The sequence below is a fragment of the Rhea pennata genome, chromosome 17 (assembly GCF_028389875.1).
Source record: "Rhea pennata isolate bPtePen1 chromosome 17, bPtePen1.pri, whole genome shotgun sequence".
NCBI classification, from domain to species: domain Eukaryota; kingdom Metazoa; phylum Chordata; class Aves; order Rheiformes; family Rheidae; genus Rhea; species Rhea pennata.
The window spans coordinates 12949228-12972108 of NC_084679.1; the positions used below are offsets into that span (position 1 = coordinate 12949228).

The window sequence follows — 22881 nt, forward strand, 5'->3', positions numbered from 1 at the left end:
AAAAAACAAAAAACAAAAAACCCCAAAACAAAAAACCAAACCAAACCAAAAAAAAAAAAAAAAAAAAAAAATCCTTGGTGAAACGATATAGTCTTTGGCAGGTTGTTTTTTGGGAAGAGCTATAAACTCATTCCTACCTTCTCGAGGTGGCAGATGGCCACACCCCAGACTCATGGCAAAAAAGCTTTATAGCTTGTTATTCTTGCTTTGGGTGTGTGCACACGCGCACACACACACACATGCTCAGGGTGCAGGTTCTGCCATTCACACTATCTCATCCAGTTTTATAAACCATGACCTGTATGTGTGCTACATGCTCAGTAGACACATAAAACGAAAGCAAATGTGCATATCTATAATCGTGAGAGACAGTTTGTGCCCATCTACATCCAGGTATAACTCTGTGTATTTTGACCAAAACATGCCAGGTAAGTGCCTGAAGTGTCTCCTTTTGCTGGCACTGTCTCACACCTGATGTAACTAACTCCTGAGTAGCAACCTGTCTCTCCAGAATGCCTCTCGGAGGCTAACACTTTGATCAAAGAGCATCTCAGCTCTGCTTTGCAACCACTAGGAACAAGGGAGAAACATGGCATGCAAAAACAAGACTTCATACCAATCTGGATCCAGTATTTCTCTCCCTCTCTCGCTCCCTCAGTTCTAAGGCACATATTACATCATCCCTCTCCACATATACGGAGAAACATCCTAAGGCGCTGAGCCTGATTTTACCCTCAGCTGCACTTGCAGTTCCCATTAGCATCAATGAGCGCTGCTCATGAGCTCAGAATTTGGCTCTTGGGCTTGTCAGTCCAGAGAAACAGTGATCTTAGAAGGATCCTGATAGTCAGAAAACATCCCCTGCCAATAATCAGCAACTCATTAAATGTAAATGTTTCTTTTATATATGTTTGATTCCCTTTCTTCCCCTGAAGGGCTAAACTCTTGGACATGAAGACCAGTGAATTAAGTTCACATCCAGCTGAGCAAAGGCTGCATAACAAACACATCCCTGTAAAATATCATTGCTGGAGGCCACTTTTTTTTTTTTTTTCCGTTAAATGTCCTCAATTCATTATTCATAGGCTAGCATCTTTGCAAAATTATCCTCTCTCCATCCCCACTCTTGGTGGGGAAGTACTGAAGGCAGGAATGACTTTACATACATTGGAGAACAGCATCATTAATAAATAAAACAGTTTTGAACCAACTTTATCTAACATTGCTATAATTGAATTATAAAAAATTTATATCAGACTTCTCACCCAGGTACCTGTGGCTAGTCTGAGCAAGGAAGCAGAGCGTATAATACTTACTACTTCCTTAGGAGACAGGAAGCTGTAGAGTGGGAGGGTTTGGCAGGCTTTTTGGCTGGCCTGAACCTCTGCAGAGGAGCTTTGCTTTGCAGCACTCTTTGAATGATGCCGAGAGCGTCTTCGCCGCGTTTTACGCCCTTCTTCTCGAGACCTGGCTCTGTGCCTCCAGAAGAAGACACGGAGAATCAAACCGTTATTCCTCGGTATTGCAGTGGTGCCCATTACCAGCTCCATCTAAACCCTTCAGAGCTTTGTGCTAGGCCACTGCACACAGGAGAAAGTCTTCTACATGACTACCACAGAGAGTCATGATGGAGAGAAAAGGGATGTTTTGTTTTTCTATTAAGAAAAAAAAACACTTAGGAAACTTGTGGTGGGTTTTGCACATTAACCTCAAATTTCAGCTCCAATTCATGACTTTAGCATGACTCAAGTCAAACCACAGTTTCCCCCATAGCCTTAGACATTCATCCCTCTGGCAGTACTCCTCTAAGAAAAAAAAAAAAAAAAAGGAAAGAAAAAAAAACACTCTGCTCTCGTATGAACACCCCACAAGTGACCGACTGCTACAGAATGCCATAGACAAATCTATTTCTTTTGCTAAGAAGAGAAGGACTCCCCTGGGTCATTAGTAGTATAGTGCACATATACTAAGGGAAGGAGACCAGGCTGAAATCAGCTGTCATTAGCTGATCATCAGCCCTGGGGATTAAAACTTGTGATTGAGAAGCTACAGTTGCTGCTCCTAGAGTCAAACCCCTCTCTCCTACAGCTAGGACCGAAAGGTGCTCAACCCTTCAGCGTGTGACACAGCTACTAACAGAAAGAGATGTGGCTGCAAGTGTTTGTGGGCCACACTGGCTTTTGCAGTCACATCTCTCAGCCCAGTCAGGGAGTATTTGGGGAAGAACACCCAGTTCAGTGAGCGGTGACATTACCTGCTTCGGCAGTTAACAGAGTCAGAATCAGAGCTCTCTGAGCGAGAGTGGCGGTGGTGACGATGACGAGATTTCCGGGGCCGCCCACGAGAGCTTTAAGAAGTAGAGAGAAAAACACTATTAGGCTGGCAGATTGGAGGAACGCAAGAGCCCACAGTTGGAGGCCTAAGTCAACAACAATCCAAACCAGAAATGAGATCTGTATTTTAAACTAAAGAGATTGGTGCATGAAACATTGTGCAGGACACCCAGGAATGTCAGGGCATGAGACATTCTCCATCCTTCCATACCTAAACCTAAAAAGCAAATTACCTTACTGAGATCGATGCAAGTCTGTAAATCACAAGCTATTAGGGTGGCAGTAGAGCCTGCCAGGGGAGATCTACAAGCCTGCCTGCAGGAGAAGAGCAGAGAGCACTAATCCTTTCTGCTTTCAAGATCATGAAGAGGCTACATGCCTCATACCTGCTTGCCCTGCATCCTGCAGGCTACTCTGACACAGCTAGGGAACAGCCTGGGACCTTCACACTACTGAGCCTTGTTGGGAGAAATCTGTCCCTCTGAGCAACCCATCATATACCTCAAACCTCTGTGCACTCTGCAAAACTCTGCAATGCAGGTATCTTGCTAAAGAGCAGGTGCCCATGGACAGGCTTGGGTGCATACAGTACGTTTGGTAACAGCCTTCCTCAGCCGCTCTAGGTGGGAGGACGTAGCCACTGCAATAGGCAGCTCCTTCTCTGGTTGCTGCATGAACACGAACACATGCTACAGCTTCCCTAACCGCAGGCTGCCCTATGCGCAGTCCCTGCTTGAGGGGACAGGACCATTTTATCTGGCTCCTCGTAGACAGCCAGTTACTAGTGCTCCCTTTCCTTACAAGGCCACAGGACAGCTAAAAGCAAACTGGGACCTGTGCACATAGAGCCCAGTTCAGTATCCTGCTGCACTTCCCTTTGCTCCATTCTGGCTACTATTGGTGGATTATCCAGCTCTGTCACTGAGGAGCTGTTGCTGCCAGTGCTAACAGTTGAAGTCCTGCACGTGGACAGCAGGACAAGTGGGTGGCAAGCTGGCACTTTCAGTGCCCATTCCTTCTTGCTGCACCTGATGCCCATCACAGAAGGTATTTTAGAGCTGGTACTGTAACCATCTGCTCAGCCTGGCACTGCTGAGCTAGCAGGCAAACCTAATGAAGGGTTAGCTGGTGAGAACGGTCTGATTTCATAGCCACATTATACAAATCACTGACAACACTAATATACCTGCTTGGACAGCGTTTGGCAACTCACCACTATAAAAACTCAGCAAGTCAAATTGCTTAAGAACACCTCCTTTAAGAGAAAAGGGCAACCACCAAGGCAATTGCTTGAACTTCACTTGGTTGTTTTCTCTCATGCTTTTTATACTCTACAATTGTATTAAAAAAAATTCCTTCACATTTTGAGATCCACCCTCTGTATTCCTGAACAGTTAGAATTAGCAACACTGAACAGCTATTCCTTGCATGGTGGCTTTGTGTGAAAACCCCCATCTTTGCTCTTCATCCTCTGCATCAGTGCCCCCAGTTAAGACTTCTGCCCTTCTGCAGAAGGATGAACTGGTCCTATGTGATTTAGGTAACCAGTTGCTCAACACAAAGATATGCCATAGCAAAGTGATTATACACAAACCCTGCTCTGAGCTGGCTCATGGAATCTCTCTGATCCACACCCAAAAGTAATGAGGGTGTTTGCAGCAACCAGGAGTGGCTCAGTTCTGATCTGAGAGATGAAAAGATAAGGGCTTGAACACCCTGGCTGGTCTATCCCCAAACAACAATTCTAGCAGCTGTCATTCCCCTAGGTCAGTGCATTTGAGCAGGCATCTGATCTTTTCTTTAATTATATGCTTTTAGGCTACTGCATACCTGCCAACACTGTGTTGTGCGTGGGAGATGCCTGCTTATATTGACAACCTAGGAAGCCTCAGTTTTACCAATGATCTGTGAAATCTTTGGGTGTCTAGCAGCCCAGTTTGAGCAAAAACAGTGACTGCACTGCTGAACGTGCAGAAATCACAAAAAGAAGGGGATAGGCTTTCTCACGCAATAGGGAGTTGGTCCACACAAGCGCAGGGAACTCAGTATCCTCTATATCTAAAGGATCCCCAAACTCTTCAGTCCCCAAAAGTACTCGGGTGACACTGGCAGTGCCAGGGTTATCATCCCTCTACCCCCTTTCTCCCTAAGAGTAAGGACGAGAAGTTCAAACTGCCAGTCAAACCAGCAGTCTCATCTGCTAAGTGGGCTTCTCTCTCCAACAGATTATCCCAACCAAGTGCCAAAATAACCAGCCAGGGTTTTGGTGCCTTGAGTTCAGCCCCAGAGCTGTTTTATTGCTTAGAAAGCAGGTGAGAAGCCACAGGTTGCAATACCCAAGAAAGGCCTGATAAGGAAGTGACTGAACAGAGCAGAGCTCAGACTGTGAGGGAAGTGGCTTCCAAAGCCCTTCCCTGGAAGCTGGGGAAGGTGCTTGTGACCTCCTCATCTGGTGTGATTGCCTTCTCCAGTGGCAAGAGCTTACAACAGGCCTTCCTTCTGGCCCTGAGGAAGGCATCATCACATTTCATACAGTACCCATTGAATTATCTGCCCCACGTAGCAAGGGTTATGCTCTGCTAACTCTCCAGGATAGATGTGAGCTTCAGCCCTAGAATCTTATACCCTCCATTGGCTCCAAACACTCACTTCTTTTCCTAGCCACCCTTTGCCCCCAAATTACCTCCTGCCCCTATTCAGATATTTGAGTGCAATGCATTATCCTACTGTAACCCTTGAGGGCTGTTCAGCAGCAAATAAGGCAGAGATAAAGCTCCTCAGAAAGTACATGCCAGCCTGCCCCTTGGGCAGAGGAGGCTGCAGGGCACTGCGCTCTGTGAGAGTACCGGGTAAAACACTCTGATAGATCTGAGTTCATTCTCTCATGCTGCCCTGAACAGAAGAGGCTGGTGTCTCCGCTCAGGGATGGATGAACAAGACACTGTACATCCCTTGCATGATACAAATAAAGTGCCAAGGGGGTGGAACAGAAGACAGGAAGATGAAATACCTCCAGCCTCTATGAGCCTTTTCTCATTCCAGCAAAACTAGAACCACTGTTTTTAGCTGGAAAACAATTCAGAGGGTTGTCTGGGGTTTTGCAGCGAGCATTAGCTCCTAAGGGCCCACCACACCAAGCGTTTCCTAGCCCTCCAGTCCTGCATAGGCAGAGCAGGGAGTATGATGCATTGCTACTTACTGTTTTTTGTGTTTTCTTTCTTCCTTTCTCTTACTTTTGGGACTTGAAGAACTAAATAAGAAATGGCTAATTAATTGGGAGATTTCTGTTTTGATAAAAAGTCACACAATCACATGTTAATGTAACAGTTAAATCACCCAAAAGCATACAATGGTAGTGAAAAGGATGAATATTCTGCCTTGGCACATGGGCTCTGAGTCCCTGCTGACAAATCTGGCTCATGGGTTTGGACAAAAAGGGGTCTCAAAAAGGATGAGCCATCCTGCCGGCTTCACGCTTCTGTGGGGAGATGAATATTTCTGGATGCTGTACACACTGGAATCTGCAGAGTTTTCCAGTGCACATCAGGAAAGACACTGAGATGACTCTGGCCTGAAGGTTTCAAAGATGGGTGCTGCTGGGAGGTGTGTATTGTTCGCAAATGAAATCATAAGCAAAATGAAGATTCAAGATCCAATGCAAGCATCTGTGACAGGACTCCTGCTGGAATGAAGTTTCCTGTCTGGCTAAGCTTAGCTGTCAAGAACTATGTAACCCCTCCTGCTTTTAAGCAGCCCAGCAAGAACAATAAACCCCACTATCTAGGAAACAACCTGAGGATCCTCATATAGGAGCCTTCTATGAGAAGCCAGGTAGGGGACCACGCTGAAGTGAGAATTGAAATCCTGGGTCAGTATGCTCATAGCTAGGCTGAGGTGCATAGGAACATGCTCCAAGACTCCAGCTCTCAGAGACAGACCTTGAAGGTGTAAGAAAATTTTGTTGGATTGTAAAGTGAGGGGGAGGTGGGAGGACAGAGACTCTCACTCTGGAGTGCTGGACCCCAATAGCATGAAGACTATCTCCTGTGGCTGCTGAGAGAGTCTCCTCCAGCTGCCCTGGGTGAAGGTGCATCCAGCCATCAGTCTGGTGTAACCCATTCTCATCCAGCTCTCAGTGAGCTTCAGCATTGATCGGACGTCTCACTTGTCCACTCAGTCCTTCCTGCTCCTGACCTGGCCATGAGTACAAAAAGCACCATATGGCTGGGCCTGGAGAAACTTGAGGGTGTAGGAGATGGGATCCTGGCAACTGAGATCCTATGTGAGCAGAAATCTGCCCTTACAGTCTGTGCAAACCACCCTTTCTCTCCTCTCCCTTCCAGAGGGGCAGGGTTGGGATCAGCCTTACACAAGAGCAAAGCAGGGAAGCTACCTTTAGGATGGCATTAGCTCTATCATTGATTTGACGCAGAAATGCATTTTATACCTCCATCCAGGGAACCTCAACCTTCTAAGTTCCTGAAAAGACCACTAAACTCTTATTTTTAAAAGTCCACCCACACTTGCTCAATTTTTACCTGTGTCTTCTCTTCTTGGAGGATAACCTGCAAAAAAACAAATAAATATAAAATGAATATAGGGTCTCACTAAGGTACAAAGCTGGATCAGAGACAATGTGGTTAGGCCCAGAGCTACGCAGAGCACTGCAAGAGGACTCCATGTTCCAGCTGTACAGAGTGGTCCTGGTTTTCTTTTAGACAGTTAGCAAAGGAGCTGAGAAATGCTGGTGTGGTGGCACACTCTGCATATAACCGAGAATCTGACCCTCAGAATAATGCGTTGAGTGAAAACATTCCCTTTCTCTGCTGGGTCCCCTTTTTTTTCCTACCACTGCCTTCATAGTTTTGCACTGCATTTAATTTGGGGCCTCAGGTGAACCTGGTCACTGGCCTTCTCTGCGAAGCACCAAGCTGCCGTCAAGGGATGAATCTTTTCTGAGTAATGCAGGAGCTGGCTCAGGGACAAAACAGCATCCAGTCTCTGTCTTGCCTTCTGGAGCATCCCTGGGCTGACTCAGCGGGCACCATGCTTGTGTTCTCAGAGGAAGCCCTGGGTGCACGGATGACATCCTTCCATGCCGAGGCCTGGCCCCTATACCATGCACTGCCTGCTGTCCCTCCTGAGCACATGGGACAACATCCCACAGAAGCCACGGCCACCAGTCCTTCCCAGGAGGGCCAAGAGGCTGCCTGTTGCAAAGTCAATTAATTGGGATACATGGCTGGGTCTGGTACCGGGTGCCTGGAAATGACCTCCACTGGTCACTAATGCCTGTCTTTTGGGACCAGCTATAGCTCACCCTTGGTTTGTAGGGCTTCAGTTGGGCATCACAGGTGGGATGCCAAGGAGAGTCTGACCCAGGGCTGCTTTCAGAAGGAGGCATCCATAAGAGTATAAAACTCGCCCCTCAGAAAGGAAACATTTTGAAGGAGTTCCTGCGCTCTTGTCTTTCCTCCTCCCTCTTTTTCTCCCTCTCTATACAGATCAAACTCAGCTTTTCAACCCATTTTTATAGCTTTTTTTCCCAGTTCAATGAATTATGAATATATGAACTTTCCCAGGGAGATGGCACTCACTGCTCCCTGCAAATACCGGCTGAACAGCAGAGAGAAAGCAAGGAAAATATTTGCGATTTTAAAAATTTAAATAGTGCTCTTTAGTTTAAAGCCGGAATTGAGAGAAAGCCCGCGGGGAGGCAGCAAGGGCGAGCGCGGCCGGGTACGGCCAAACCCGCTCGCTCCCGGCTCCTGGGGGACGGCCATGCTACGCACCTGGGGATTTTTCTGCCCCATTTCGCCGACGGTGTCGGCGCCCTGGCGAGCGGGGCGGTCGTGGCCCTGCGAAACCGGCCACAGCTGCTGCGGGCGGCGGCAAGTGCCACCGACGGCGGCGCCCGGGGCGCCGGCAGGAGGAACGAAACCAAAAAAGAAAAAATCACGTTTCTCAGATGAAAATACCTAGTTTTTTTTCGTTTCTTCGAGCTCTTCTTCTTCTTCTTCTTCACGGGCGAGGGGCTGTAGGAGGGAGACCTGCGGGGGAGGCAGCGAGCGTGAGGCGGTGCCCGGCACGGCCCCTCGCACCCCCCAGCCCGCGCCTGGCCACCAGCACCATCCCGGGGCGGCCGCCGGCCCCGCACGGCGGGGAGGGACGTGGCGACGGCAGCAGCACCTCACGGCAACGTGGCACCTCGTGGCCCCCTGAGCCCATGAGTGCCTCGCGGCAACATGGCGCCTCAAGGCCCCCCTGGCCCTGAGCGCCTCCCCACCAGCAGCCCCCGCCATTTTCCTCCCTCCTCCACCATTTTCCTCCCTCCCCACCGGCGGCCCCCCGGCCCCCACCATTTTCCTCCCTCCCCACCGGCGGCCCCTGGCCCCCGCCATTTTCCTCCCTCCTCCGCCATTTTCCTCCCTCCCCACCGGCGGCCCCCGGCCCCTGCCATTTTCCTCCCTCCCCCGCCATTTTCCTCCCTCCCCACCGGCGGCCCCCGGCCCCCGCCATTTTCCTCCCTCCCCACCGGCGGCCCCCGGCCCCCGCCATTTTCCTCCCTCCCCACCGGCGGCCCCCGGCCCCCGCCATTTTCCTCCCTCCCCGGTGGTGGTCCCCGGCCCCCGCCATTTTCCTCCCTCCCCCGCCATTTTCCTCCCTCCCCGGTGGTGGTCCCCGGCCCCCGCCATTTTCCTCCCTCCCCCGCCATTTTCCTCCCTCCCCACCGGCGGCCCCCGGCCCCCGCCATTTTCCTCCCTCCCCCGCCATTTTCCTCCCTCCCCACCGGCGGCCCCCGGCCCCCGCCATTTTCCTCCCTCCCCCGCCATTTTCCTCCCTCCCCACCGGCGGCCCCCGGCCCCCGCCATTTTCCTCCCTCCCCCGCCATTTTCCTCCCTCCCCCAAGGCCACCCCGGCCCCTTCCACCCACCTCCTTCGCTTCTTGCGGCCAGATTTCTTCTTCTTTTTCTTCCCCCGGGCTGGTGGCGGCGTGCGCTCCCCCTTGCGCGAGCGGCTGGAGAGGGGGCAAAGAGATAATAATAATAATAATAATATAGGATAAGGCAAATCCAGGGCGCACCGCTGTCCTCGCCGGAGCGCCGCAGCAGCACACGGGGCCCGAGGGCCGCGCGGCGGGACGGGGCTCGGCGGCAGCTCCGCTTCGGCCCCCGGCGCCGACGCTTCGGCCACGCTTTAAGCGCCGCGTCTCCTGCGCCAGCCGAAGGGAGACGCGGCGAGACAGCTCCCGCGGGCCGCTCGCGGGCCAGCCGGCCACTCAAAGCCCGTTTACCGAGGTTAACGCCTCCGCCATACTAAGTTTTGCGGCTCTTTGTACATATGCTTTAAATAATTAATTGGCTTTTAATTAGCATACAATAATTACTGCAAACTCATGCATCTCTCTAACCACATTAAAAGACTCAGCGCATGTTAAACAACGGTTAATTATAAAAATATATATTTATTGGGGCGCTGTGGTAATTGAATGAGATACGCATCTCTTTTACACAGTTGTTAAAAAAAAAAATCCTGCAAATTATTTTTTTTTTTTGAAAACACGCAAGGCCAAAACACATTATGTTTCAACGCAAAGCAAATCCTGTGGTTAAATTAGTTTAGAGCGCTCCGCTGAAAATATGACAGCTACTTTGCGGCTGTTTATTAAGCAAAGCAAACGCTCCGAAAGACGGGGGGGAAGAAAGAACGGGCAAAGAAGCTTGCGGATGCCCCGATTCAGGAAAGGCTTTTGGGGTCGTCAGCGATGGAAACTGGATGAAAATAGGGCACAAGGGCCGCGCCGCGCAGGGACACCAGGGCGCCGGGCTCCGCGGCGCCCGCTGCCCGTTCGCGGCCCAGGGCCCCGCACCGAGACGGGCTCACGGGCTCACCGAGGGCCTGGTTGCCGCAAAAAGCCAACTGCTTAGCGCTTTAACGCGCTTTTTTTTTTATTGCTCTGCAGAACTCAACTTTATGCTGATGCTTTGGTTGTGAACCGCGAATAACCGAAGCGTAGAGTATTTATGGAACATTAAAAATAATAAGTAAAACAAAACTACCCTTCCACTCCATAAGCGGGGTTGGTTGTACGCTGGGTGGCGAAGGTGGCAGGATGGCCCTCCCTCCTCCTCCTCCTCCTCCTCCCCGCAGCGTTATCTGCTTGTCAGTACGCTCTGCCGAGGCGACGTGCCCGCAGCCCCAGGCACCCGACTGCTTCGGTTCCCCTCCGGAGGGGCGAGCAGAGGGGAAACCTTCGACCCCTGCCGCTCGGCCTTGGGCGGTTTCGCGCAGAGCCCTGCTCCTTTTTCCAAGATAAATTCTTTCGCTTCTGATGTAGAAGCCTTCTCCTTCAGCTGATCTGACTTTAATCGTTCCTCTCCGATTGTAATCAAAGTCTAATTAAAAATATCCTTTAAATTATTGTTCTGGTTAGCCTGAAATCTGGAGATAGGAAATGTGCTTGCTTTCGCTTTCTTTCTAGTGTCTTTAACCAAGCAGATAGGCTTTAATCACAGAGACACTTTAACAAGCCGGGCTCCGTGACTCTAGCTGCTTCATTTAGAAAGTTTGGTCCATTTTTCCCCTCTCAAGTTGCCAGGGGTTTGTGATGAACGAAGCTGCATCCTACCAGGCCAGCGCTGCCAGTCCGTGATCTAGGCGTAGATGGGAATTTCTCATAGCAATTCCCAGCCGAAGGCACCACACTGACCCCGCAGCATGGGGCGGCTGGCGGGTGGCCTGCCACCAGCCAGGGCTCCTCACAAGGGGCCGGCCGAGGCCGCGCACGAGCTCGCTGCGCCTGTCCGGATGGACACCGGTGCCCAGCGCGGCCGAGGAGAGGCTGGCGCAGGTCCAGGCACCCGCCGGGAGCCCCAGCGTTGTTTAGTGATGGCACGGAGCTACAGGCAGAGGAGGACCAGGAAGCTAGTTCTGGGGCAAGAGCACACTGTTGGCCACCTTCATGGGGCAGCTCAGCCCTCCTGTCCCCCCTCGCAGGGCCAACTCTCACAAGCCTACAGAAACCATGGCCAAGGTGGATAATCAGAGACACCTACTTCACTGAATCCCTGCTCACGGTCCTCGCTCTCTTACCTGCGTGACCGGTGGTGAGCGTGGTCACGTCTCTCCTTCCCTTTCACACAACCGTTGGTGGTGGAGGCCTCCTTGGATGCATTGCCACTTGCCTTTTCAGGACGTCTGTCCTCCGCAGAGTATGACAGGCAGCTGAGCGTCCCACTGCTGGGGCAACAGGAGAGAAAGCCAGTGGTGAATGGAAGCCAAAAATCCTTACAGCTGGGGACATTTGCTGAAGTCTTTTTGCATACTCAGTGATTCCCTAGAACTATGGGCCCCTGACCACACTGCTTTGCTTTCCTTTCCTTTCCATGGCTGGAGAGCTGCAGCCCACAGGAAAGAGAAGTAGGTTGGTTTAAGCCTTTCAGAGAAAGCTGGATGTTGCTCTCCAACTTCCTGAACCCACAGCTCCGTGGAGAGCCCCAGGAAATGGGGCCGGGTGTGCTAATGCAGCAGCTGAGGGAGGCAAGGTGTAGGAGTGGGGACACCTGAAGGCCTGTGTGCACGGGGGAGCTGCTCCAGCTGTGCCTGAGGCTCCTGGTGAGGAGGCAGGGACGAGCCCAGGGCATGACTGGGGGCTGCCCTTTGCTGGCCAAACTCAGCTAGGGATGCAGGAAAAGACAGCGCAGCTCTTGCGGCCTGAGTAGCTCCTGCTAGGAGCAGCTCCCGCCTCCCACTGGTGCACCAGCTTTGCTGAGACAGTGCCTGCGGCGGTGGACAGAGGCCGATTTTGAGGACAGATGACCAGGCCGAAGGGCCTGAGTGACCTGACCCCATGTCCCCCACCCATTGCTCAGGCTCTTCAGCCTTTTCATTGGATGCTTTACCAAGGGAAGAGCCTGAAGCATGCGAAGGGACATGCTAACACAACCTGTTGTGTCCTCACCAGGTGAGGAAACAAGGCAAAGGCAGGACAAAACACACTGCAACATCCGAATAAACAGTTTCCTGCTCCTCTCTCTCATGAACTTGGAGGACTGCAGACAGGCCAGGTGTCGTCAGACAGACCACGGGGCCTGTCAGAAGCTCAGTGCTGGCAATTTATGTCTGATGCAACTGCAGCTGAATGCAGGTCACGGCTCCCTCCCCGTATCTCCCCTGACAGATCCTCTGTGTTTGCCTGCCCACCTGCAGCAGGACTTAAAGATGCAGCCTGGTTTTACAGCCCTGCATTTACTTGAACCTCTTTGGCAATGTGGCCAAGTTGAGAACGTGGTACACATTTTAATGACACGTTTGCACCTGGATGCGGAGAATGGAGGGTGTGCTCTAGGGGAAAGAAATCTCAGCAAATAAAAAAAGGCTGAGGTCAAGGTCCCTCATCAGTGGTATCAGAAGCCAAATTGCCATTTATTCCAACTGGCTTCTGCACGGAGCATCCCAGAGAGACATGCAGGCCTGGCCAAAATCTCAGCTGGCCTCAACAGCCATGCGGTCTAGTAGAGAGAAGTTTTTGCATTTGAAATACCATACCTGCTACTGACTGGCCAATATCTCACCATGCTTCCTCCTCCCCAGCCCACCATCATATTGCCAGGACCTAGGTAGAAGCAATGGTTGGAGCACCCTTGACAGTGTGGAGGAAGGCTGTCCTCCTGCTCATACAAGCAGGGTGAGAAACCAGAGAAAGTGCTCCTGGTTGTGCTAGAAGCCCAAACTGGAGAGCCTGGGACAACCCAAAAGACCCAAAAGGAAACACATGAGATGCGGCAGCTGCTTGCAAGTGCTGAGCAGAGCATAGTAGAGCCGAGCTCATCCATGCCCTGCAAGAGCAGGGGGGAGACCAGCCAAGTCCCTCAGCTCACTGTGCCGAGCCTATGAGGATGAGGAGCAGAGCCAGTGCAGCAACACCCGTGGGTGAGAGGTCTCCAAAAAACTCTGGGGCTTGAGCGGGAGAAGACAGGGCTGCCCTGTTTGCCAAATGGAAAAAAAGCAAGCCAAAACAAACCAGAGCTCAAACACTCGAAAGGGAAGTAAACAGATTTTCAGGCCCTGGAGATGTTTATTTCAAAGAACACGAAGATTAATGGAAAGCCATAAACCATACCCGACAGGGGTGCCGAGAACACTGTTTTTGTTGTGTGTCATCCAGAGTGTTATTCAAAGACATAAAACAAGCATTGGCAGGTTGGAGCCTGGCCTGGCTGGGGAGCGGTACCCACGCCGGGCTGGGCATCCCTGGGGACAGAGAGCAGTGTCCCCATTTCTCCTCATTATAATACTGAAGCCAGTGTAATACTGAAGCCCATACGTGAGTTATGGAGCTATGAGAGAGGAGCGAGGGCTAGGTGGATGCTGCATGTGTAGTGGGCCAGAGCGGGGCCAAATGGGTAGTTAAAGAGTGATGCAATGCTAAAACAGCACGTCATCCCTGGTTAACCATGGCCGGAGGCTTACAAGCCCCAGGGAACGTCACCTGCATCCGTGTACTGGCTTTTGCTGTCTTAGGAAGGTTTCCAGAGGCTCTGGAGGATGCTGCTGGTTCTGCCAGCCCCAGCCACTTGCGCTAGGGCAGCCCAGCCCCTCAGGGGGCTGTGGCATAGGGAGCAGAGTTGCTTGCCCCCTAAAACCCACCTTTTCAAACAGCTGATCTTTGTGGGAGCCAATTTTCTCACATCTGAGCTTTTAAGGGTGTGCGTTAGCCAAATACAGGTGCTAGGGGACACTGAGGGGGAAGCCAGCGAGGTGCCTCCAGTCCAGGGTACGCAGGAGGCGATGCTGGCTGAGGTCCCTCTGGCTTGAAAGTCTATTATTTCACTTGTAATAAGTCTCCCAGTCTCTTCTCAGCATCTCTGTTATTTTTAACCATCTGGGAAACTACATGGTTAATTGCTTTCTTTGTGCAACTAATTAGCTTGTGGCCTTTCCTGAACCTCTTCTAAGAGCAGTCTTCCGAGGCTGAGTCATTAGGATTAAAACATCCCCATTAAAAATGTCCCCAAATTAATGACCGGTGGAAAGGCCTGGTGTGTGTGGGGGGGTGCTCAGCTCCAACAGCAGAGGCAGGAGAGTTTCTCCCGGGGCTGGTGGCACACCGGGGCACTGCCGGTTTGCAGGAGAGGCCCGGCCCGGCAGGAGAGCTGCGGGTGATGTCCTTCGCACCAGCGCCCACGCAGATGCCGTGCTGCCTGTGTTCCTGCGCGCCAAGCGCCCCCGCGTTAAAATATATTGGTCTCGAGGCACCCAAGGATGGCTGTCCTGAAGCATGCTAGGAAATGTTCCTCCTGGGCTTGGAAGTAATTATTGATGGAAATAATTATTCTCCAATCCCATCAAAGGCTTGCCTAAATTCAACCAACTGTTCTCCTCCGATGAATGCTGCGAGTCTCTAACGCTCTAAACTGGCTGGTAATCCGTTCGGATTAAGTTCCACGGACATTGATTGAATATATATATATATATCTGTATGTATATATCTGCAGCCCAAGCAGGCGGGAGGAAGAGGAGGGAGGAAGAGGAGGGAGGAAGGGCACCTGCCGGGGTGCAACGCCGCTGTGCTTTGGCTCCGCAGCAAGGACCGCTGCCCCCCTCTGCCCCCGTACCAGTCCCGCGTGCTCAGCTGCCCTGCCTGCCCGCCGGAGGGAAGTTTCCCCATTCCCCTTACGTGATTGCTTGCACTTTCCCTTTTTTTTTTTCCTTCCCCCTTTCCTCCTCCCACGTGTAAATCCAAGCTATCGGCGAGGTCCGCACAAAGGCAGCGGCGCTGATCCGGCAGCGGTCGCCTGCCGACGGCTCAGAGCCTTGCAGCGGCGCCGAGCATCACGCGCCGTGCAGAGCCTTCCTCTGCAGACGGCTCCGCCGGGCCCTTCTCGCGCCCTCCTGTGGCACCAGGCCCCATTCGTGGAGGGCTGTTTTGGGGCTCATGGCAATTTTTGCCACCTTTGCAGCTGGTGGGAGCAGCTGGGTGGGAAGCGGCAGGCACCCAGGGGCTCTCACCTTGCCCACCAGCCCCAGCCCTTCACTGCTTTCCGCAGCCAAGCCAGCCCACCTCTGCCTGCTGCCCCCAGATTTGGACTCTCCCACGTTTTCTGAATCCAGCCCGGGGCAACCTTTGAGTCAGAACCCCGCGGGCGCCCACCCGCATGGTGGGAAGGACGTGGGGACCGGGGGCGCTGGTTCTGGGGAACCTGCCCCCAGCCAGGCTGTGAAAGCCTCTGCAAAAGCATGCCTTGAAAAAGGCGCTCGAGGTGGCTTTCGCGCCAGGTGAGGTGCGAGAGCTGGGATGCCTCGAGTCCTGCTGGGCTCATCAAAGCCCTGTCAGAGAGCACCGGCACCAAAGTGGCTCCGGGGGGTAATTCGGAGCCGGAGGCACCGGTGATGGTGCCGTGGCCGTGACACACGGTGCTCGGTTCCCCCTTGCTCACGGGAACAGGCCCGTCAGTCTCAGCCTTCCTCCAGCCCTGCCCTGGGCTGCTTTGCAAGCGCCGGTGTGAAAACACCAGCAACGGCGCTGCCTGGCAAAAACATCGTGCCGTGGCCGGTCGCCCGCACGGGGGCAGCCCCACGGCGGCCTCGGCAGTGCCGAGGCCCTGCCGAAGACCCCGAGCCCTGGCCACCCTCACGCCGGGGCAGCGTTTCCAAGCTCAGGACAGAACTTGGGAGAGACGATCAGGAAATCCCTGCTTTGCCCTTGCTGCCCCTCGCCAGCTCCATGTTTCCGGCATCTCTACGGTCCCCAGTGAAGATGCTCCAACCAACTGGAGCGCCGAAAACTAAAAAGGTTAAAGCATCCCTGATGACCCTATTAGTTCTGGCTGTTTCCCTGGGCATTAAAACGATGATGGATGCCTCATCTGGGGGAATCAATCTGGCAATATCCATCTGCCGAAGGACGCGGACACCCGGGGCGGCCCCGCAGCCCCGAGGAAGAGCACGAGAAACTCCCGCGCTGCAGCGGCTCGCCGGGCCGCCGAGGGAGCCCCGGTCTTCCCGGGTGGAAGGGGGCAGATGGAGTCACGTCGGCTAAATCGATGGGAAAAATCAATCCGATTTAAATGGAGAGAAAGATTAAATATCGGCCACAAAGTGCTCTTAATCGCAGCCCCCCATCGGAGAGCAGCTCGCATCGAGAAAGGAGCCGGCTGGCGCCACGCGCTTCCCCCGCGGTGCCCCGGGGCCCTCGGAGCTGGCAGCCCCCGACTCACCGCCCCCCCGTTGCCCTCGCTGCACTGTAGCCATTCGAGAGCAACGTGAGTCCGGTCCCCAGGCGCTCGGGTGTGGAGACCCCGTCCGAGACGCCCGTCACCGTGGCATCACGTCTCCCCGGGAGCTGCCTGCTGGCAGGACCCCCGGCGTGGGAGCCTCCCGGCGTCCCCGGGCTGTCCCCGACAGCCCCACGACAGCGACCGCCGCTGCTCCGGCATCCTGAAATACTCAGAGCATCTCTAAAGCACACCGCTTTCGCTAGTAAAATCACCCTTTCCATTCTTTCGCTTGCTCTCTCGTTGAAAAAGAAAATGGTTGAACCGTTTCTTTGTCCCAGGAGATGGGGGGGGGGGGGGGGAAGAAGGTTGCAAAGACATTTCCAAGCACCAACTCCAGCAGATGTGTTTACGTAAATCTGTTTGAAACGTGCACTAAAAATACCTCTTCAAAATTAGGAGATGGGGAAAATTGCAAGTGCTTTCCACAAACACCCCGCGGCACGTTCCCTTCCCCACCTCGTTCAAACCGCTATTATTAGTGCGGCAGGAGCCCTGCAGTTTGTTATTGAAAATTATAATAGCAAATCACCGAGATATTTTCCCTGATTACACAGATTCCAAGCCAGTTCAATTTTAATCTTCTCACAGCTATTTTTTCGTGCATCAGCAGAGGCACCAGCTGCAGCAGAGCGCGTGGCTTTCTCGAGGCAGTTGAAACGCAGAGCAGAAACCCAATTCCATAATACACGGGTTTTTTTTCATCCAATTTTCGCCGGCCGTGCCTCTCCTCCTGCTCCCGGGAGCTCGGCGTCCCGCTGCAAGCCAGGACCGGCTCCTTTCACCTCCCGGGCTCCAGAAACATGTAACAACCTCTCTTAACGGACCGGGGGGGCTTGGGGGGGGGGGGCAAAGCAGCAGTGTGGCTCTTCCTTCGCCAGCAGCTGGCTCGCCATGCACGGCTGAACCCGAACACAGGCGCTTCCCGGCTGGGAGAGGCGGCGGTGGCCGTCAGCGCCAGATGCTCTGGAGGAGCAGAGCGCGCCGGAGGCTGGCGGGGAGCGCTCCGTCCCGGACGCCGGCTGGTGGCCGCCATGCACCGCGGGGGCTGCCGGCCCTGGCGCGGACAGCAAAAGTGCTGGGGGGGGCGGGATACACGATTTGTCCTCTCCATCCCAGGCTTTTCCCAGCTACGAGCTCCCGGTTCAACTTTCCCGGCGGATTCGCACCTCCAGCCACCACGAGCCACGCTCGGCGATAAAACCCAGCTCCTGCGGCAACGTTCGCCCTCCCCGGCGCGGGTTAATCCGGGATCTTTCCAGAGCCCTAATCGCCCGGGGCCGTTAATCGGGAAGTCACCCGGCGCGGCGGCGGGATGCCGCGCTCCCGGCCGGCAGCCGCCAGGGCGCTCTCGCTAACGGAGCGCGTTCCAAAGCCCGCTCCGCTCGGCAGCGGAGTACAAACGCTCTGTTTGCCGACAGCGCAGCTTGTTAAATGTTAATGAAATTGAGGCTTGCGAGCGCAGGAGCTCGGAAATATCGCTTTAAAAATGCATTAGCAATAGGGCGCTTTGGAGGTGGCAACGAAAGGCCAAGCCCAGCCCGGCCGGAGCAGCTCCGCGTGGAGCGGCTGCTCCGTTCGGAGCCTTTCCGAGGCCCTCGGTGAGGGCGCAAACGCCGGCCCGTTCGCCCGAGGCTCGGCCCTGGAGGACCCCGAAGGCTCGCGAACGCGCTGCTCCCGCCGGCGGCGGCGGCGGATCCGAGGCCGGCTCCCTCCCGCCGCTTTTCCGCCCCTTCGTCTTTAACTGGGCGTAGCAATAATTTTATTTGCTCGCAGGGATTTGCGAGGCTGAACTAATGCTCGTGGAGCGCTCGGCCACCCTCGGCCGACGGGCAACCTGGGGCGGCAAAGCCCCCGCGTTAGTCGCGTGTGGGTAATCCAGAATTATTCATAAACCGAATCAAGGTCACGTAAACGCACGCATTCGTTCGCAGAATATCTCCGGGAAAAACAGCGGAATTAGCCTTGTTAACAACTCCGCGCTCCGCAGGCGCCCGTGTAAGCGGGGGAACCGGTCCCGGGCAGCAGGCAAGCTCGGGCCGAGGCAGCCGCGTCGCTTGGGGGCCGGCCCGGCACGGCAGGCGACGGCCCCCGCCGGGGACCCCCAGGCGAGCCGCCTTCCCCCCCACCCCCCCGGCGCGGGGGCTGCACGGCGGCCAGCCCCGCGCGCCGCCTTCGCCGCGGGACGGGGCGCCGGCGATGCCGCGCCGTTTAATTAACGCCACGTGCCTCTCACGCGGTGGGTTGCGTGCCTCGTTAATTATTTTTGTAAAGAAAATAATTAGCCCCAATCAAGGCAGCGGCTCTTCAGAATTGCAGCTCGTTAACTACTCTCCCATTTTCCTGTTCTATAAAAAGCCGTGCAGCGCTGATGAAAATTACAGACCCTCGGAATCGGCTTTAAATACAAATTCAGACGCCGCTACCAGCCCGTCGCCATCGGCCGCAGCCGCTCGGCTCTGGCGGCTGCAGCCGGAGAGGCCGCGCAGGGGGCCAGCGCCGAGCACCCAGCGCCCCGAGGAGCCGGCGGCCGCTTCGGGACCCTTCCCGGCGGGGCTGCAGGGAGCTGGAGGAGCTCCCCGGGGGACGTCCGGACCGCGAGGCCACCGGGCCGGAGCAGCACCTGCTCTGCAGGCGCCCGCTGCCGCTCGCCGTCACCCGCCTCGACAGCCGGGCGGGCCGCGGGCGCTCGCTGGCGGGGAACAGCTCACTGTAACAACTTCATTTACGCACTCCGACGCGTCCCCGCCGGACGCGCGTTGCTTCCCCAGGCGGTCGGCGGGACGGCAGCTCCCGGCGACCCACGGATTAATTCAGCAGGCGGTTTTTGACTCTGAAATCTCTCTTAACACAAGCGTTTTCCCCGTGCTGAGCGATAGCTACCACTCCGTGTGGACGGCACGGAGCGGGCGCGCTGCCCAGGGCAGGCGCCCGGAGCCCGGCTGAAGGGGCCTCGGGCTCCCCCCGGGCAAAGCTTGTGCCAGCGCAGGGGAAAATCTGCTCTGCCGTCCGGGCCCCGGGGCCTCCTCCGAGCGCTTCCAGCCGCTCGCGTGCGCCCGAGCCCCCCGACGGGCCGGCTCTGCCGCCTCCCGGGCCGCGCACCAGCTCTCCAGCCGGGAATCCCGGCGGGAGCAGCGAGCTGCCGCCCCCCACGTTCCTCCCGGACGCTCTTTCCCGGAGCCGCGCAACAAATTAAAGCGCGTCTCGCCCCCAGACCGCGGCGCGGGCTGCAGGCGCCCGCTCCTCCTTTAGCTAACGAAGCGACGTAAATTAAACATGAAGCGTTAAACGGGTCAGCAGCCGAGCAAGGAGCCTCCAGGCGGCGGCCGCCCCGGGGGGCAGCAGCCCGGGGGGCTGGCAGCGCCCCGCTCGCCCCGGGGCAGGAGCGACGCTGCGGCAGGCGAGACGGGGCCGCCGGCACCGCGGGTCCGGCACCGCCGTGGAGGGCAGAGAAAAAGGCACGAGGTGGTGGTGGTGGGGGGGGCGCTTCCCTGGCTCCGCTTTCGGATTAAATCAATCCGCCGGCTCCAACCCCCAGTACGAAAGCAGCCTTCTCCCGCTCCGGTTACCGGGGTTCGGGGGGTGCCGCCGGCGGTTTGAAGCGCCCAGGGCGACGCCGGCAGCTCTCCGGGCCTCCTCGAGGTCCCGAGGCTCCCTCCCGGCCCAGCAGCCGCCGCGGGGCGCAGCGGGGTGCCGGCGCTAAGCGCAGCCCAGCGCCCGTGGGGATTTTCCGGCCTCGCTGCCGCTTTGCCATGATTAAGAGGTTCAGCAGCCTCGGGAAGAAAAGGAATAAAAAAAATAATAAAAAAAGAGAGAGAGAGAGAGAGAAAAGGGCAGTCATGCTTGAAATGATTTCATTTCAGCGACACCAGGCTCACGTTTGATAAGTTCATAGTGCAAAAAATTATATATATTATACATACATATAAAAGGAAGGGTCCAGCTGTGAGGCGCAGGGATGTGGGAACGGGCAAGCGCCGGGGCTGGCCGGGGAGGGCTCAGCCCTGGCCCCTCGGGGGGATAACTCTGGGGTGGGAGATGGCTCGGGGAGGGCCCGGCGCCGGGGGGCCGCCACCGTCCCCCGCATCCCCCCGCCGCTGCCGCCTGCTCCCGAGCTGCCTAATTAGCGCGGGGCCTCGCCGCCGGCCAGCTGCGGCCGCCGCGCCGGGCGCACAAAAGCGGCCCATTAGCGGCACCTCCGAGCGCACGGGCCGGCGGCTCTTTCTTTCTTTCTTTTTTTTTTTTTTTAATCATTTTCCCTCCCCTTTTCTTCTCTTTTCCAGGCGCGGGCTCAGCGGGCGGCGGGGAGGCAGCAGATGGCAACCGGCGCGGGGGGACAGCGGGGAGCCCGGCGGCGGCCGCGCGGGGCACCCCGGCCAGCCCGCGCCCCCTCCGTCCGTCTGTCCGTCCATCCATCCGTGAGCCACCGGGGCCGTCTGCCGCGCTCCTTGCCCCCCCCCTCCCCTCCCGCAGCTCCGGCTGGGGGTCTCGGCCCCGGCCGCGCTCCGGTTGCCCCCGTTTGGAGCCGGCTGCGGGCGCTGCGGTGACCCCCCGGCCGGGGCGTGGGGCGAGCGCCCCGGAAGAGCCGCCTCGCCCTGCCCGCCGCCCCCTTTCCCTTCGCCCTCCGGACGCCTCGACGACCCCTTCAGCCCGAGAGCGGCCTCCCGCTCCCGGCTGCTCCGGAGGTGGCCGAGCAGGGACCCAGACGGGCGCCTTCCTCCTCCGCGCGGCTCCCCGCTTCCCCCCTCTCCTCCCGGTGCCTCGCTGGGAGCAGCCTGAGCTGCTCTTAAACCAGCCAGGAACAGCGTTGGGGAGAGGGGAAAAAAAGAAGAAAAGGAAGAAGAAAAGGCCGATCCGAAGAGCAGCGCAGGGAAGCCCGCAGGGAAAACCCGACCCCCCTTTTAACGGAGCCTGAGAACACTCCCGGCCTGCGCCTAGCCCGGAGGAGAGACAGAGCGCGCCAGGAGCGGAGCCGGGCCAAAGGCCGCCCGCGGAAACGCGACGTGCTCTTCCCCGCTCGGGAAACCCTCGGTCGCGCCGCGGGAGAGCGGCCAACAGCGTCGGCGCAGAACCCGCAGAGCCCCGGTTCCTCGGGGAGCCAGCGCGAAGCGGCCGCTCCCGCGCCCCTCGCCGGCCTCAGCGGGCCCCCGGGGCGGGAGCAGCCCCGCGCCCCGCTCCGCGCCCCGCTCCGCGCCCCCGGCTTTCCGGGGTGTCCTCGCAGGCCCAGCGCGGCGGCGCCGGGACCGCGTCCCGCTCCCGGGCTCAGCGCGCCCACCGCAGCCGAGTTCCCCGAACCTGCTCCCCCCGGAGCGGCTCCCCTCCGGCTGCCGCAGCCCCTAACAGGGGGGGAACAAGAAACCCCCCCCCCAGGCCGGGGGGTCCCTGCAGGCTGCCCAGCCCCTGCCTAGGCCCGGGAGGGGGGGGGGTCCGCGCAGCCTCCCCCAGGGCTGAGCCCCCGCGGTCCCGCTCACCCGGGCGGCGCCTTGCGGGCCGTGATGCTGGCCACGATGATGCTCTCGGGCCGCGGCGTGGCCACGGCCTTGAAGGTGCCGCGCCAGAACTTCTCGAAGAGCTGCTTCTCGCCCTGCTGCACGCTCGCCATGGCCCCGGCCCGGCCCGGCCCGGCGCGGCGCGGCTCGGCCCGGCCCCGCGCGGCGCTCTCCGCGGTGCTGATCGCTACATCCCGCCCGGCCCCGCCCGGCCCGGCCCGGCCCGGCTCGGCTCGCGGGGAGCGTGTGCGGCCGAGCCGCCTCCGCCGCTGTTTTGTGCCGGCGAGGCGGGGACGGGGGCGGCCCCGGCGCCGCGCCCGCCCCGGCGCCGCCCCGCGCCCGCGGGGGGAGCCGAGCCGAGCCGAGCCGGTGTGTATGTGTGTGGTGGTGGTGGTGGTGGTGGTGGGGGGGGGGGGGGGGGGTTGCAGAGCATCTCGGGGGGCGGTCACTGCCCCCTCCAGGTTTCCTGCCCCCGCTCAGCTTCGGCAGCCCCTTCCCGCCCCCCCCCGTCCCCACCTTGGCCCCTTTGCTGCCCCCAGGGTCCCCCCCACCTCGCGTCGCCCCTCGCAGCGGGCAGCGGCAGCGCCCGGCCGGTCCCGGCGGCTCTCGGGGGGCAGCAGCGAGGCCTCCCAGCGCCGGCCAGCCGTGCCCTCGCCAAGGGCGCCCCAAGCGCCGCTTCTGCCTCGGGAGGGGATTGGGGAAGAAAACTCCTTTCCCCCCTCTCCCCATCCCTTCCCACGCAACGCTTGCGGCGCCTTTGCCGCCGGTGGGGTCCGAGGCGGC

General features: G+C 57.0%; 1 protein-coding gene across 1 annotated transcript in view; it reads right to left on the bottom strand.

Moving 5' to 3' along the window:
* The window catches only part of SRRM4 (serine/arginine repetitive matrix 4), a 34010-nt gene extending 11799 nt beyond the window's left edge, over positions 1-22211 (bottom strand). The window contains exons 1-8 of the mRNA XM_062590224.1: positions 22081-22211; positions 11427-11570; positions 9268-9351; positions 8312-8383; positions 6872-6898; positions 5533-5583; positions 2255-2347; positions 1317-1479 (exon numbers count right to left, since the gene is read on the bottom strand). Coding sequence (XP_062446208.1) covers positions 1317-1479; positions 2255-2347; positions 5533-5583; positions 6872-6898; positions 8312-8383; positions 9268-9351; positions 11427-11570; positions 22081-22211 — 765 coding nt within the window. The remainder of the gene's footprint in view (positions 1-1316; positions 1480-2254; positions 2348-5532; positions 5584-6871; positions 6899-8311; positions 8384-9267; positions 9352-11426; positions 11571-22080) is intronic.
* Positions 22212-22881: the final 670 nt, after the last annotated feature.